Below are 15,872 nucleotides of genomic sequence, written 5' to 3' on the forward strand. Positions count from 1 at the left end.
AAGGAGGTCAGTTGAAGGGCAGAGAGAGAGATTCTGTTTTCTTTCGATTTTTTTTTTTTTTTGGGGGGGGACAGAGTCTTGCTTTGTCACCCAGGCTGGCGTGCAGTGATGCTATCTTGGCTCACTGCAACCTCCACCTCCTGGGCTGAAATGATTCTCCTGCCTCAGCTTCCTGAGTAGCTGGGATTACAGGCCTGCATCACCACACCTGGCTAATTTTTGTATTTTTAGTAGAGACAGGGTTTTGCCATGTTGGCCAGGCTCGTCTCAAACTCCTGACCTCAGGTGATCTGCCTGCCTCAGCCTCCCAAAGTGCTGGGATTACAGGTGTGAGCCACCGCACCTGGCCTTATACTTTACTTTTTAGAGTAGTTTTAGGTTCACAGCAAAATTGCGCACATAGTACAGAGTTCCCTTATGCCCCCTATTCCCACTCAGTCACAACCCCCTCCAGCTATCAACATTCTGCACCAAAGTTGTACATTTGTTACAATTGAACCTATTTTGAGACATTATTGTCATCCAAAGTCTAGCCTACATTAGAATTTATTCTTGCAGTTGTACATTCTGTGAGTTTTGACAACTATACAGTGACATTTCTGTTATGGTGTAATACAGAGTAGTTTGATTGTCCTAAAAACCCTCTCATCCACCTATTTATCCCTCTCCCCCTGACTTCTGGCAGCCACTGATTTTTGTACTGTTCTATGATTATGTCTTTTCTGCAATGTTACATAGTTTGAATCATACAGTATGTAGTCTTTTCAAAGTTGTTTCTTCCACTTAGTAATAAGCATTTGCGGGCATGTGATCATGAAATTTTTTTTAAAAAGTAATACGCATTTAAGGTTCTTCCACTACCTTTTAGCTCATTTATTTTTAGTACCTCCATTGGCTGGAGGTAGCTGTTATGTATCCATTTGTCTACTGTAAGGCATCTCAGTTGCTTCCAAATTTTGAAAATTATGAATAACGCTGCTATAAACATCTGTGTACAATTGTTTGCCTGGACCTAAATTTTCAGCTCATTTGGATAAACCTACCTTTGGTCTGGAGGTTAAGAGACACCCCTCTGCCACATGGGATGGGTTTTAAAGAATTCACTCTGAAAATCAAGTGAATGTGGGCCTATGATGAGGTTTGTGTAAAACCCCTGTGTGTGTATGATCTCCTGATTCAATGAGTACTTTTTTTTTTTGAGATGGAGTTTCGCTCTTGTTGCCCAGGTGGGACTGCAGTGGCGGGATCTCGGCTCACTGCAACCTCTGCCTCCCTGATTCAAGCGATTCTCATGCTTCAGCCTCCCATATAGCTGGGATTACAGGCGCTTGCCACCACACCCAGCTAATTTTTGTATTTTTAGTAGAGATGGGGTTTCACCATGTTGGCCAGGCTGGTCTCAAACTCCTGACCTCAGGTGATCCACCTGCTTCAGCCTCCCAAAGTGCTGGGATTACAGACGTGAGCCACTGCGCCCAGCCTTTCCATGAGTGTTAATCTCCTTTTTTGTAACAGATCTCCTAGTGGGTGCTGCATTAAACAGAGCTGAACAAATAACCCTATCTGCCTGAAGCAGGGTGGGAGACAAGAAACAAGATATAAGTAGAATATGCAGTGTGTCAGATGGTGCTTAGTCCTAAGGAGAGAGAGAAAGCTGGGGAGGAGTGGAGAGGCCTGGGCTGTGTTTGTCTCTGCAAGCACCTGTTTATGTCTCTGAGGTGTTATCTCTGAGGGTTTGTGTGTCTACCTGGGTATGGCCACCTATATGTGCAGTGACAAAGTGTGAGTGATTTTGTATGTCTGATGGGGAGACAGAGGCTGTGTTTGTATGCCCTTTAAAATCTGGAATGCTTTTATTTCATTTTCTTGCCTGATTGCCCTGGTAGCATCTTTTAGCATGTTAAATAGCTGTGTCGAAAACAGACATCCTTGTCTTGTATTTGATCTTAGGGGGAAACATTCAGTGTCACCATCAGTATGATGTTATAGTGGGGTTTTCATGGATACCTTATTTCAGGTTAAGGAAGTTCCCTTCCATTTCCAGTTTACTGAATGTCTTCATGGTGGAAGAGGTATTGAAAGGATATTGACCCTTGTCAAATGTTTTTGATACTGATTCTATTAATATTGTGATTTTCAAATGTGAAAACAGTGTTGCTTTTCTGGGCTACGTCCCACTTAAGTATAGAAGTTTTTGTTTGTTTGTTTTTGTTTTGAGACGGAGTCTCGCTCTGTAGCCCAGGCTGAAGTGCAGTGGTGCGATCTCGGCTCACTACAACCTCTACCTCCCGGGTCCCAGTTCAAGCAGTTCTCCTGCCTCAGCCTCCTGAGTAGCTGGGATTACAGGCACATGCCACCATGCCCAGCTAATTTTTGTGTTTTTAGTGGAGATGGGGTTTCACTATGTTGGCTAGGCTGGTCGTGAACTCCTGACCTCGTGATCCACCTGTCTTGGCCTCCCAAAATGCTGGGATTACAGGCATGAACCACCGCACCCAGACTTTTGAAAAATCTTTTTGGTAACAGTCATTCTCGCAGGTGTGATGTCTCATTGAGGTTTTAGTTTGCATTTCCCTAATGATTTGAGATGTTAAACATTTTTTCATGAATGTCTTTGTCATTTATATTTGCTCTTTTCAGAAATGTCTGTTTAGATCCTTTGCCCATGTAAAAAATTGGAGGCCAGGCCCAGTGGCTCATGCCTATAATCTCAGCACTTTGGGAGTCTGAGGCAGGTGGATTGCCAGATCTCGGCAGTTTGAGACCAGCCTAGGCAACATGGCAAAACCTCATCTCTACCAAATATACAAAAAATTAGCTGAGCATTGTGGCATGTACCTGTGGTCCCAGCTACTCCCAGCTGAGGTGGGAGGATGGCTTGAGCCTGGGAGGCAGAGGTTGCAGTGAGCCAAGATTGCGCCACTGCACTCCAATGTGGGTGTCAGAGTGAGACTCAATCTCAAAAATAAATAAATAATAAAAGTTTTAAATTGGGTTGTTTTCTTGCTATTGAGCTGTTTGAATTCTTTATATATTTTGGATTTTAACACCTTATCAGATATATGGTTTGCAAGTATTTTCTCCCACTCCGTGTGTTGCCTGCCTTTCCACTCCGTTAATTGTTTCCTTTGCTGTGCTAAAAAGCTTTTTAGTTTGACATCCACATCCACAATGGTGCTGTCAAAAACAGCTACATGGGAACTTGTTTATGTACTCTTTCTGCAGTGTCTGGTTTCACCCAGAACTCTTTTGTGAGATTAAGCACCTTCCTCATATCAGGAAGATTGTGGGTCTTTCCTATTATTCACAGCTGAATCCCTGAGTTAGGTTTGATTGTATGTGATCAAACATAGTATGTATTATTTCCTCAAGCAACATTTTTGGACATGTTTCTTAGAAATAGTTTACTAACTGGTTTCGAGCAGCATGTATGCTAACAAATGTTAATGTCTTTTTCATTTGCTGCTAAGTTATATAAAAAATTCCATTGCAATCATGGATCAGATCAACTTTATAATAAACTTTATAATTTTGTGGCGTTATTTGTTAAATATTGTGAATCAGGCGGGGAGTGGTGGCTCACGCCTGTAATCCCAGTACTTTGGGAGGCCGAGGTGGGTGGATCATGAGGTCAGGAGATCGAGACCATCCTGGCTAACACGGTGTAACCCTGTCTCTACTAAAAATGCAAAAATTAGCCGGGCGTGGTGGCGGGCACCCATAGTCCCTGCTACTCGGGAGGCTGAGGCAGGAGAATGGCATGAACCTGGGAGGCGGAGCTTGCAGTGAGCCGAGATCATGCCACTGCACTCCAGCCTGGGCAGCAGAATGAGACTCTGTCTCACAAAAAAAAAAAAAAGAAAGAAAGAAAAAAAAAAAGAAAAATTATGAATCAATATTCTGTGCATACAATTTTAGGTGTGTTTTTTTCACATAAATTTTCATTTTCATGCTCATGTAGTCACAGTTTTTATCACAAGAATTATTTCTCATTCACTTATGATACCAAAAGTTAAATCAAGCTTTTAACCTTTTTCCAAAGATTATCAGGACCATAGCTCCTGTCAAAGAAGGTATAAAAAAAAAGTCATCATAAATATGATAGTAAACCATACGTGACTGTGTGGTGTATCAATAGGAGAGCACTCAAAAGAATTTCTTTTTTTTTTTTTCTTTTTTTTTTTGAGACGGAGTCTCACTCTGTCGCCCAGGCTGGAGTGCAAGTGGCACAGTCTGGGCTTACTGCAACCTCTGCCTTCCAGGTTCAAGCTATTCTCCTGCCTCACCCTCCTGAGTAGCTGGGATTACAGGCACAGGTCACCATGCCTGGTTAATTTTTGTATTTTTTATAGAGACGGGGTTCCTCCATGTTGGCCAGGGTGGTCTCGATCTCCTGACCTCAGGTGGTCTGCCAGCCTCGGCCTCCCAAAGTGCTGGGATTACAGGCGTGAGCCACCACACCCAGCCCAAAAGAATTTCTTATAGGACGTGTGCTTGCTTTAGGTGTATTGATTGCTATTCAAAGCAAGAAGCTTCTCTGGATTGTATACTATGAAGAAGCAAGGTTATTTCTGGCCTTGGTTATTGTGATAGTTCTTACCCAGAAGTAAAAAAGATGGAGTGGTGCTAAATTTATTACCTAAACACTGAAATATTTCTTATGATGAATTAGACATGGCTTCCCATAAGATACCTCAGTTGAAATATATAAATTCTAACTATTGATAATTTTTTTTTTTTTGAGACAGAGTCTGGCTCTGTTGCCCGGGCTGGAGTGCAGTGGTGCAGTCTTGGCTCACTGCAAGCTCCACCTCCCGGGTTCACACCATTCTCCTGCCTCAGCCTCCCGAGTAGCTGGGACTACAGGTGCCCACCACCACACCCGGCTAATTTTTTTGTAATTTTAGTAGAGACGGGGTTTCACCATGTTAGCCAGGATGGTCTTGATCTCCTGACCTCGTGATCTGCCTGCCTCGGTCTCCCAAAGTACTGGGATTACAGGTGTGAGCCACCGCCCCCGGCCAACTACTGATAATTTTTAAAAGTCTCCCTTATTAGTCAAATTAGGCTAATGCCTCTAGGAAAGTTGTCAGAATATAAACCTAGCAAGGGACAGAGACATGATCACTATTCTAATCAAGCCTCTCTTGCTCAGATAATATGCTCTTGATGCTAATTTTTCAATATGCCTCATATGCCAGAACTGTAGACTCAGAACATCCAGAATTCAGCACAAATGATGGCTTAATTCAGGCACTGAAGGCTCTGATATGGGAACACAAAGTGAATAAATTCTTGAAATCCTGGTGCTTATATTTTTGTGAGAAAGGAGAGGGGTTGAAAAAATGGTAAGACTGGTTTATAAGAAGGAAATAAGCACTTTGAAGGAAAGTAAATGATGGTGTGAGATAATACGGAAGCTGAGGGTGTGTGTATATGTTCTCTGTGGAGGGTGGCAACATCAGTGAGTGAAGAAATGTCACCATCGGTCATTTATATTTCCACCTCTAATACATCTTCAGCACCATTTCAGGAACTGCTTAAGTGTGGATGTAGATAGTGCATAGCAATATAGACAGTCCTGCCTTTTTGAGGTTAACAATAATGATTCCCCGTAAAGATATAGGTATGGCTTATTGTCATTTTTGCATTGGTTAAAAGTTTTAATGCATGTAATATGTGATGCTGACTTTGGACATGGGTATCTGGAACCTGGAGGAAGGCACACCACTGCATACGGTGTGTGCTAGAACCATGTTGGATCCCTGTTGAAACATCTTAAGTGTTCTGCCCCTTAAGCCACAGGGGCGGAGCCTGAAGTTATATCCAGTTAGGGGTGCCAGGATGGCATCCTACTTATTGTCCAATCAGGCACGCCTCAGAGCCCTGTCTGCCCCCAACCTCACCCCACCCTGTACGATCTTGTGGTGAATTTTCTTTTCTTGAGCTGGCTGCATTACCTTTCTTCTGGCTCCTGGCTCCACTGCCCTGGCTCTGTGCTCTGTGCTGGCCGTGGTAGCCGGAGGGAGGACCCAGGAGACCCCGAAGATGGGAAATGGCGAGTGTGGGAAATGGCAAGTGTGCAGGGGCCTGGGGTCCGACATGGCTGGAGGGGCCCAGGCCTCCTCGCCATCAGCATCCGATTCTGTTTCATCTGAGTTGCTCAAATGTGTGGGAAGCAGGGTATCAAATCCACCCCCAGCCTAACTCTCCTTGATCTGGCAGCAAACTGCTAAATTGTAGGTATAATTTCTGCAGTTCCCAACACCAACTTCTGTTCTCGGATGCACAGTGTTATCAACTATTTGTTTTGTTTTTGCATTTGTTTTGTTTTGTTTTGTTTTGTTTTGGTGGAGTCTCACTCTGTCGCCGAGGCTGGAATGCAGTGGCGCAATCTCCACTCACTGCAACGTCCGCCTCCTGGATTCAAGCGATTTTCCTGCCTCAGCCTCCTGAGTAGGTGGGATTACAGGCACCTGCCACCACGCCCAGCTAATTTTTTTGGGGGGGGGACAGAGCCTCACTGAGTCGCCCAGGCTGGAGGGCAGTGGTGTGATCTTGGCTCACTGCAAGCTCCGCCTCCCGGGTTCACACCATTCTCCTGCTTCAGCCTCCCGAGTAGCTGGGACTACAGGCACCCGCCACTACGCCCAGCTAATTTCTTTGTATTTTTAGTAGAGACAGGGTTTCACCGTATTAGCCAGGATGGTTTCGATCTCCTGACCTCGCAATCCGCCTGTCTCTGCCTCCCAAAGTACTGGGATTACAGGTGTGAGCCACCGCGCCCGGCCATTTTTTTGTGTTTTTTAGTAGAGATGGGGTCTCACCGTGTTGGCCAGGCTGGTCTCGAACTCCTGACCTCAAGTGATCTACCCACCTTGGCCTCCCAAAGTGCTGGAATTACAGGTGTGAGTCACCACGCCCAGCTGACTATTTGTCCTTCCTTCTCCATTAGAGAAAGATGTCATATTTTAAGTTTATCATTTTTGCAGAAAGCAGTGGATGACAGTTTTATAAAGATTTCTTTTATGTTTGTGACCTTTTCGCCTGAGAGGTAAGCAGAGAATAACCACCTGAAACTCCATTGTGAAAAAGCTTTGTGTCTCTCTTTTATCCTCTCTAAGTGCAAACCCTTATCAGAATGCCTTTGCATTGAGGTTCCCCTTTGGAAACTTTGCAGGGTTGATTGCCCTCAGCCTGTCCTCTCTTTTCCTGGTCCTGGGGTTCAGAACTGACTGGGGCTGCCCCAAGAAGCCCATAGCTTCCATGTCTCTTGGAGGGTCTAGTGAGTATCAGCTCATGTGGCCCCTCAGGGGAGCCCCTGGATGCCTTGGACCTAGAAGCAGTGACATGGTTTAGTCTTCCTCTGAAAAGCTCACCTCTTGGGACGCTCAGCTTGTTTTTCTCTAGCCCCAGTTTTCATTCTTTGGAGACATGTTAGTGGTCAGCTAATTGGATGGCAGTATTGAGGGGAAAGACAGAAAATGATTCTTGCCCTCTGGATTCTCTCAGAGTACTTGAAGGGAGAAAAATGATCCCAAAAGACAAGGAAAACCCACCTCTGCCAGGTTATGCAAGAACTTGAAAAGCAAAATGCACTTAGGCATGGGGGTGGGGGCACAGTCCATTGTCTCTGGGAAGGGTCGGTGAGCAGCACTTTAGTGACAGGATGGGGGTTGGGGGGATGTCCCATGTGATAGGATGACCTGACTGGGCAGTTAAGTCAGATTTCTCTGTGTTCCGGGTCAGAGTGGCCTTCCCTGATTTTGTCACCTTAAGAAGATTTGTTTACTTACTTCATCATGTAAAATGTATTTTACCATTAAAGCTTGAAAGATAGGCTAAAATATTTCCAAAGGGATGAGAGGTGTATCTCAGAAAAATAAATATCTACCCTTATATTTGTTAAAAATTTGTATTTAATTTTTCCCCCCAGAACATATATGCAGTAAGTTTCTCAGGTCTGTTCTTTTTTGTGATTTTGTTGTTGTTGTTGTTGTTGTTTTGGGTTTTTTTGGTTTGTTTGTTTGAGACACAGTCTGGCTCCAGGCTGGAGTTCAGTGGCACAATCACGTCTCACTGCAACCTCCACCTCCCCGGTTCAAGCAATCCTCCCACCTTAGCCTCATGAGCAGCTAGAACCATAGGTGCAGGCTACACGACTGGCTAATTTTTTGTAGAGATAGGGTTTCACCATGTTGCCCAGGCTGGTCTCAATCTCCTGAGCTCAAGTGATCCTCCTACCTTGGCCTCCCAAAGTGCTGGGATTTTAGGCGTGAGCCACCGCTCCCAGCTCCTTTTTTGTGATTTCAAATAGAATCCTAGAGTGTAGCCTTGAGAAGGCTACAGGGAGAAAAAGCTCAGAGAAATAGGGAGAATCACTCTTCATTATGGCTTCACATAACTGAATCTATCTATCTATCTATCTATCTATCTATCTATCTATCTATCTATCTATGTATGTTTATCTTGAGACAGGGTCTTCCTCTTTTGCCCAGGTTGGAGTGCATTGGCACCCATCATAGCTTGCTGCATTCTCATACTCCTGGTCTCAAGCAGTCCTCTCACCTCAGCCTCCTGAGTAGCTGGGACTACAGGCGTGCACCACCACTGCTGGCTAATTTTTAAAATTTTTTTGTAGAGATGGAGGTTCTCACTGTGTTGCCTAAACTGATCTTGAATTCCTGGGCTCAAACAATCCTTCTGCCTCAACCTCCCAGTGTGATGGAATTACAGGTGTGAGCCAGTTCACCCGGCCACTGATACATTTTGATGAGAAAGTAGGTAGATAAATTGGTGAATTCACCAATTTATTTTCACCAATTTAGTGAAGATTCATCAAGCTGGGTGTGGTGGCTCACGCCTGTAATCCCAGCACTTTGGGAGGCCAAGGCTGGCAGATACTTGCGGTCAGGAGTTTGGGTCCAGCCTGGCTAACATGGTGAAACCCCATCTCTATTAAAAATACAAAAATTAGCTGGGTGTGGTGGCACGTGCCTGTACTCCCACCTCCTCGGGAGGTTGAGGCGGGATAATCGCTTGAGCCTGGGAGGCAGAGGTTGCAGTGACCCAAGACCCTGCCACTGCACTCCAGCCTGGGCGACAGAGCAAGACTCCATCCAAAAAAAAAAAAAAAAGGGCTGGGTGTGGTGGCTCACGCCTGTAATCCCAGCACTTTGGGAGGCCGAGGCAGGCAGATCACGAGGTCAGGAGATTGAGACCATCCTGGCTAACATGGTGAAACCCTGTCTGTACTAAAAAATACAAAAAATTAGTCAGGCGTGGCAGGTGCCTGTAGTCCCAGCTACTCAGGAGGCTGAGGCAGGAGAATGGCATGAACCCGGGAAGCGGAGCTTGCAGTGAGCCGAGATCACGCCGCTCCAGCCTGGGCAACAGAGAGCCAGACTCTGTCTAAAAAAAAAAAAAAAAAAAAAAAGGTAAAAAATCCTTCATTAGTCTCATTTAGTACTTAATTATATTTGATCTGCAGGATAGGTACAAGCTTGCAAGTATTCTCTCTTAGTATAATAACAGAAGATGGGCTTAATTTTCCCAGTAACCAATTGTGAGAACACATGCGAAATGCTTCCTGGAGTGTTTCTGGGGGCTCATCAGGTGGGCACTATGTGTTGCGCGTGTAACAAATTCCCAAACTCTCAGAAGGTGGGACGCCAGAAATTTTCATATTTTTTCCATAAAGAGTTTAGGCACCAAGCTACTCTTACATAGGTCATTGGGCTCCTTCCCCAAATCCGTTTCCCAGATACCAGGAATGGATGTGATGCAGGACAGGTGCGCCCTAAAATTGGGGCTTATCCTAGGATGGTTTCCGGCTTTGCCCAGGGAAGAATTCAAGGGCAGGCCAGTGGTGTTAGATAACAGTGTTTTATTTAACAGTACTGGTCTTTGTGGATCAGTGCTAACTCATAGGCAGTACACCCAGAGTCAGCAACATATGGTCTCTTGGCAACTATATTTATACCCACTTTCAATTATATGCAAATTAAGTGGTGGGTTATTTAAAACTTTCTAAGGAAGGAATGATAACTTTCAGGTCATTGCCATGGCATTTGTAAGCTGTCATAGCATTGGTGGGAGTGTTTTATGCTAATGAGCAGTGAGAGCATCTGGAGATTGCTGTTCTTGTCGTCTGCTGGTTTTGGCCCCTTTCTTTACTTTATCCTACCTGTGCCAGATCTTGTTTTGGCCAGTAGGGTTGTGATCAGAATACAAGTCCTGTTGGTCTCCTACCTCAGATGAATGTTGTGAGGAGTGAGGAGCCTTTTTTTAAGGGTAAGCAGTCTCAGGACTGCTAATATAAACTCTTTTGCATAGTAGGAGGTAGGACTTCGTTATGACAGGTTCTACAGGTCCACTGTATGAGCAGACATTAGCTGGGACTCAGGCAGCACGTATTACTCCTTGCAACCACCACCAAGAAAGATGATCAGACACTGCTATTGTTCTACCCGATAGTTCAATTCTAGTATGAGAGTTGCTGTGTGGAAGGAAGTGAGTATGATGACCAAACAGTGGAGTAAATATTTGCAGACCCCTGAAACATGTGAACTTCTTATGAATTGAGTACAGCTCCCCAGCCCTGTCTGTCTCACCTATTCTCCTCTCCACATATGTGGGATGTTTCAGGACTCGGTGGCTTTTGAGGATGTAGATGTGAACTTCACCCAGGAGGAGTGGGCTTTGCTAGATCCTTCCCAGAAGAATCTCTACAGAGATGTGATGTGGGAAACCATGAGGAATCTGGCCTCTATAGGTAAGGATTGTATACTTCCATCACTTAGTCAATTAAAGAAGAAGTGCTTCTTGTGCAGTGATGCTGTTCCATGGTTTGCATCATGGAGGGAGAATACTTGGGGGGCTGAAACAGGCGTAGTCACAGGGTATCATGAACCTAGAATCTAATAATTTTTCTATAATTTTGCACTAATTCAGAATTTTTCTGGGTCTCTGTTTTAGGGAAAAAATGGAAGGACCAGAACATTAAGGATCACTACAAACACCGAGGGAGAAATCTAAGGTAATTTGTACTCAGAGAAAGCAAATTCACTTGAAAGTACCTTAGCATGTCATGAAATTTTAAAAACAGGCAAACATAACTGATAAGCCAAGCTTCAAATTGATTTATTTTTTGAATATTTTCCCCAAATACATATCTTCAGTGTAAACAGATGTTCAGTTTTTATAAAAATGTTCATTTGGCAACAGAATTAAGAAACTATTTAAGAATATCACTGTTTGAGTGATAGTTGCGGTCAAGCCCATTGCAGAGCATTGAATTCATTCATGCTCAAACAAATCAGACTTGGCATCGAGTCTACGCTTTACCTGATAATATTGAAAATGCAAGTTTAATAGCTATTAATATAAAATGATTAACAAATCCTTAGTAATGTCCTTCTCATTTTTTACAGAAGTCATATGTTAGAAAGACTCTATCAAACTAAGGATGGTAGTCAGCGTGGAGGAATTTTTAGCCAGTTTGCAAATCAGAATCTGAGCAAGAAAATCCCTGGAGTGAAACTCTGTGAAAGCATTGTATATGGAGAAGTCAGCATGGGTCAGTCATCCCTTAATAGACACATCAAAGATCACAGTGGACATGAACCAAAGGAATATCAGGAATATGGAGAGAAGCCAGATACACGTAACCAGTGTTGGAAACCCTTCAGTTCTCACCACTCCTTTCGAACACATGAGATAATTCACACTGGAGAAAAACTCTATGATTGTAAGGAATGTGGAAAAACCTTCTTTTCTCTCAAAAGAATTAGAAGACACATCATCACACACAGTGGATATACACCATATAAATGTAAGGTGTGTGGGAAAGCTTTTGATTATCCCAGTAGATTTCGAACACATGAAAGAAGTCACACTGGAGAGAAACCCTATGAATGTAAGGAATGTGGAAAAGCCTTCACTTGTATCACAAGTGTTCGAAGACACATGATAAAGCACACTGGAGATGGACCTTATAAATGTAAGGTATGTGGGAAACCCTTTCATTCTCTGAGTTCATTTCAAGTGCATGAAAGAATTCACACTGGAGAAAAACCCTTTAAATGTAAGCAATGTGGTAAAGCCTTCAGTTGTTCCCCAACCTTACGAATACATGAAAGAACCCATACTGGAGAGAAACCTTATGAATGCAAGCAGTGTGGGAAGGCCTTCAGTTATCTCCCCTCCCTTCGACTACATGAAAGAATTCACACTGGTGAGAAACCCTTCGTATGTAAACAATGTGGTAAAGCCTTTAGATCTGCCAGTACCTTTCAAATACATGAAAGGACTCACACTGGAGAAAAACCCTATGAATGTAAGGAATGTGGGGAAGCATTCAGTTGTATCCCAAGTATGCGAAGACACATGATAAAACATACTGGAGAAGGACCTTATAAATGTAAGGTATGTGGGAAACCCTTTCATTCTCTGAGTCCATTTCGAATACATGAAAGAACTCACACTGGAGAGAAACCTTATGTATGTAAACATTGTGGTAAAGCTTTCGTTTCTTCAACATCAATTCGAATACATGAAAGAACTCATACTGGAGAGAAACCCTATGAGTGTAAGCAATGTGGGAAAGCCTTCAGTTATCTCAACTCCTTTCGAACACATGAAATGATTCACACTGGTGAGAAACCCTTTGAATGTAAGCGATGTGGTAAAGCCTTTAGATCTTCTAGTTCCTTTCGACTACATGAAAGGACTCACACTGGACAGAAACCCTATCATTGCAAGGAATGTGGGAAAGCCTATTCTTGCCGTGCCAGCTTTCAGAGACACATGTTAACACATGCTGAAGATGGACCACCTTATAAATGCATGTGGGAAAGCCTTTAATGCTCTGGGTTCATGTCAGATACATTAAAATACTCACTGAAGAGAAGCCCTATGAATGTAAGTAACGTGGGAAAGCATGAAATTCTGTCAGTGCCTTTTTTAATACATGAAAGAATTCTAGAGAGAAGCCATATACATGTAAGTAACATGGGAAAGCTTTCAATCATTTTAGTTCCTTTCAAATACATGAAAGAACTCATCATGGAGAAAACCAAACAAATGCTTTTTGGAAAGGAACCCATATTTGAGAGAAACCCTGGGTAAAGGGTGTAGGAAAGGTTTTGTCATCACACAACCCTGTCACACATGAATGCGTAGTGGAGAGAACCTTGGTAAATGTAAAGAGTGTGGGAGAGCCTTTAGTCATTTTAGTTCCACTTGAAGCCATGAAAGAACACACAAAAGAGAAAGCTCTTGAATATAAGCAATGTCCAAACGTTTTTAGCCAGCCCACATGCTTTCGACAACATGTAAGAATGTACCCTGGATCAAAACACTATAAATGTGAAAACTACAAGGAAGGTTTTCCATTATACTTTTAAAGTCATTTGAGGGCTCTGTGGCTTTGTGGGTTAAAGTACTTGTCTGGCAAACAGGAGATGCTGGATTTCAATCCCAGCAGGGCCTCACTAGTTGAGGTATTGAATTTGAACAGATGTTTTGGCTCTGGCTGGGTGTGGTGGCTCACACCTGTAATCCCAGCACTTTGGGAGGCTGAGGCAGGAGGATCACTTGAGGTCAGGAGTTTGAGACCAGTGTGCAAAACATAGCAAGACCTCATCTCAGAAAAAAAAAAAGTCATTTGAAAACTTCTAATACAGCAAAATCCTATAAATGTAAGTACTTCAAAAAGCCTCATGCATAGCGGGTCATGTAGTCTCTAGAAAATACATAACCTGATGGAAATGTAGAAGCTATATGTATATTTTGTTAATTAGTGGCTCATATTTAAAATAGTTCTCTGACTATGGATTTCAAATGCTTAATCTCACAAAGAAATGTTAAATTGATATAATCCTGTAAGTAATCTGAAAGCAATAGTGCATGAATTCCATAGGTAGTGGTGTTTTAGGTCAGTAAATAAAATATTTGTCTTTCCATTTTGAAATGTGTTTAATCCAACAATGAATTTAAATGTGTTTCTCATATTCAGGTATGTTAAATTGTATATGGTTGCTTAATTGTTCTGTGATTGAGGACCACTGAAAAATAAGTCTTAATAAATGTTGATATGAACCTACTTGCTTCGTTTAGCAGGTTCTTGATTCCCTTTCCACATTATATACATTCCATCATATTTATTGGAACAGCTCCTTTTTTTTCCTTTTTTCTTTTTTCTTTCTTCTTTTTTCTTTTTGAGACAGGGTCTCGCTCTGTGCTCTGTTGCCCAAGCTGGAGTACAGTGGCGTGATCTCTGCTCATTGCAACCTCTGCCTTCTGGGTTCAAGTGATTCTCCCACCTTAGCCTCCTAGGAAGCTGGGACTACAGGCATGTGCCACCACACCTGGCTAATTTTTTGTATTTTTATTAGAGATGGGGTTTCACCATGTTGGCCAGGCTGGTAGAACTCCTGACCTCAAGTGATCCACCCACCTCAGCCTCCTAAAGTCTGGGATTACATGTGTGAGCCATCACACCTAGCCCATTTTTTTTTTCTTGGCTCAAATAATTTTATTTTGCTTCCTATTAAAGAGTTGTTGTTAATTCTAAGTATGTAAAGTTTATCACAGACTGTAGTCTCGTGAATTATTGTTTTAACCTGTTGTTCTTTACTCCTTGTTATTTATTCTGGCTGCTCTTTGTATAATTGATTTTGGGATAAGGAGACAGCTATGATAGAATAATAAAATCTAAAATGGGAGATGCCTTTCATGGATTGTGTCATGTCAATCTGGGTAATGGGAACTAAACTTTTCAGACTTCATTTCTTTCTTTCTTTCTGAAATAGGGTCTCACTCTGTCACTCAGGCGGGAGTGCAGTGGCACGACTGTGGCTCACTGTAACCTCAAACTCTGGAGCTCAGGTGGCCTTCCGACCTCAGCCTCCCAAATGGCTGGAACTATAGGTATGTGCCACCAAGCCCAGCTAATCTTTTTATTTTTGGTTTTTCATCTTTTTTTTTTTTTTTTTGTAGAGATGGTGTCTTGCTATGTTGCCCAGACTGGTCTCAAACTCCTGGCCTCAAGTCACCCTCTAGCCTCAGCCTCTTAAAGCACTAGGATTACAGGCATAAGCCACTGTGCCTGGCCCAGAATTTCTTTCTTTCATGGTTACCTGTAGACTGCATCAATAGCCTAAATTCCTGGAAGTTTAGAATGCAGAAGTGAAGAACGCATTAGTCAGATTTTGGAGGCATCATACGGAGAGACAGATGCATATGGGCTGTTTGGACATGGTCATCTAGCCCATTTTCCTGATTCTTTGCCCTGCCAATCAAGAGTATCCTCAGCCGGGTGTGCTGGCTCACACCTGTAATTCTAGCACTTTGGGAGGCCAAGGTGGTCGGATCACCTGAGGTGAGGAGTTCGAGACCAGCATGGTCAACATGGTGAAACCCCATCTCTACTAAAAATACAAAAATTAGCTGGGTGTGGTGTCGCGTGCTTATAGTCCCAGCTGAGGCAGGAGAATCGCTTGAGCCAGGGAGGTGAAGGTTGCAGTGAGCCAAGATCATGCCACTGCACTCCAGCCTGGGTGACAGAGTACAGAGTAAGACCCTGTCTCACAAAAAAAAAAAAAAAAAGAGTAGCTTCTAATCCACCGCTAGCTACTTCACCTCCATGTTCTCAAAGTTATGGATTTCCATAGATGTTCTTAAAAGCTTCATATCAAAGATTCAGCTGCCATTTGGATATTCCTGAAGGCCCTAATATATCTGCCAAGTAATCAGTTCATATTGTCATTGTTGGGAATAGTCTGATGATCTGACTTGGTTCCTGTACGGTCCAGTTTGTACATAAACATTTTTGTCCATAGGGACAGTGAGTGTTACTGATGCAGGTTGAG

General features: G+C 43.1%; 1 protein-coding gene across 2 annotated transcripts in view; it reads left to right on the forward strand.

Annotated features, from left to right (window-relative positions):
- The window catches only part of ZNF136 (zinc finger protein 136), a 31,024-nt gene extending 16,289 nt beyond the window's left edge, over positions 1 to 14,735 (forward strand). Inside the window, exons 4-6 of one of the 2 annotated variants that reach the window (XM_063801247.1) lie at positions 10,648 to 10,774; positions 10,978 to 11,038; positions 11,433 to 14,735. In XM_063801247.1, coding sequence (XP_063657317.1) covers positions 10,648 to 10,774; positions 10,978 to 11,038; positions 11,433 to 12,864 — 1,620 coding nt within the window. In that variant the 3' untranslated portion in view covers positions 12,865 to 14,735. The remainder of the gene's footprint in view (positions 1 to 10,647; positions 10,775 to 10,977; positions 11,039 to 11,432) is intronic. The other variant, XM_016935146.4, reaches the window with a different exon arrangement.
- Positions 14,736 to 15,872: the final 1,137 nt, after the last annotated feature.

The sequence above is a fragment of the Pan troglodytes genome, chromosome 20 (genome assembly GCF_028858775.2).
Source record: "Pan troglodytes isolate AG18354 chromosome 20, NHGRI_mPanTro3-v2.0_pri, whole genome shotgun sequence".
NCBI classification, from domain to species: Eukaryota; Metazoa; Chordata; class Mammalia; order Primates; family Hominidae; genus Pan; species Pan troglodytes.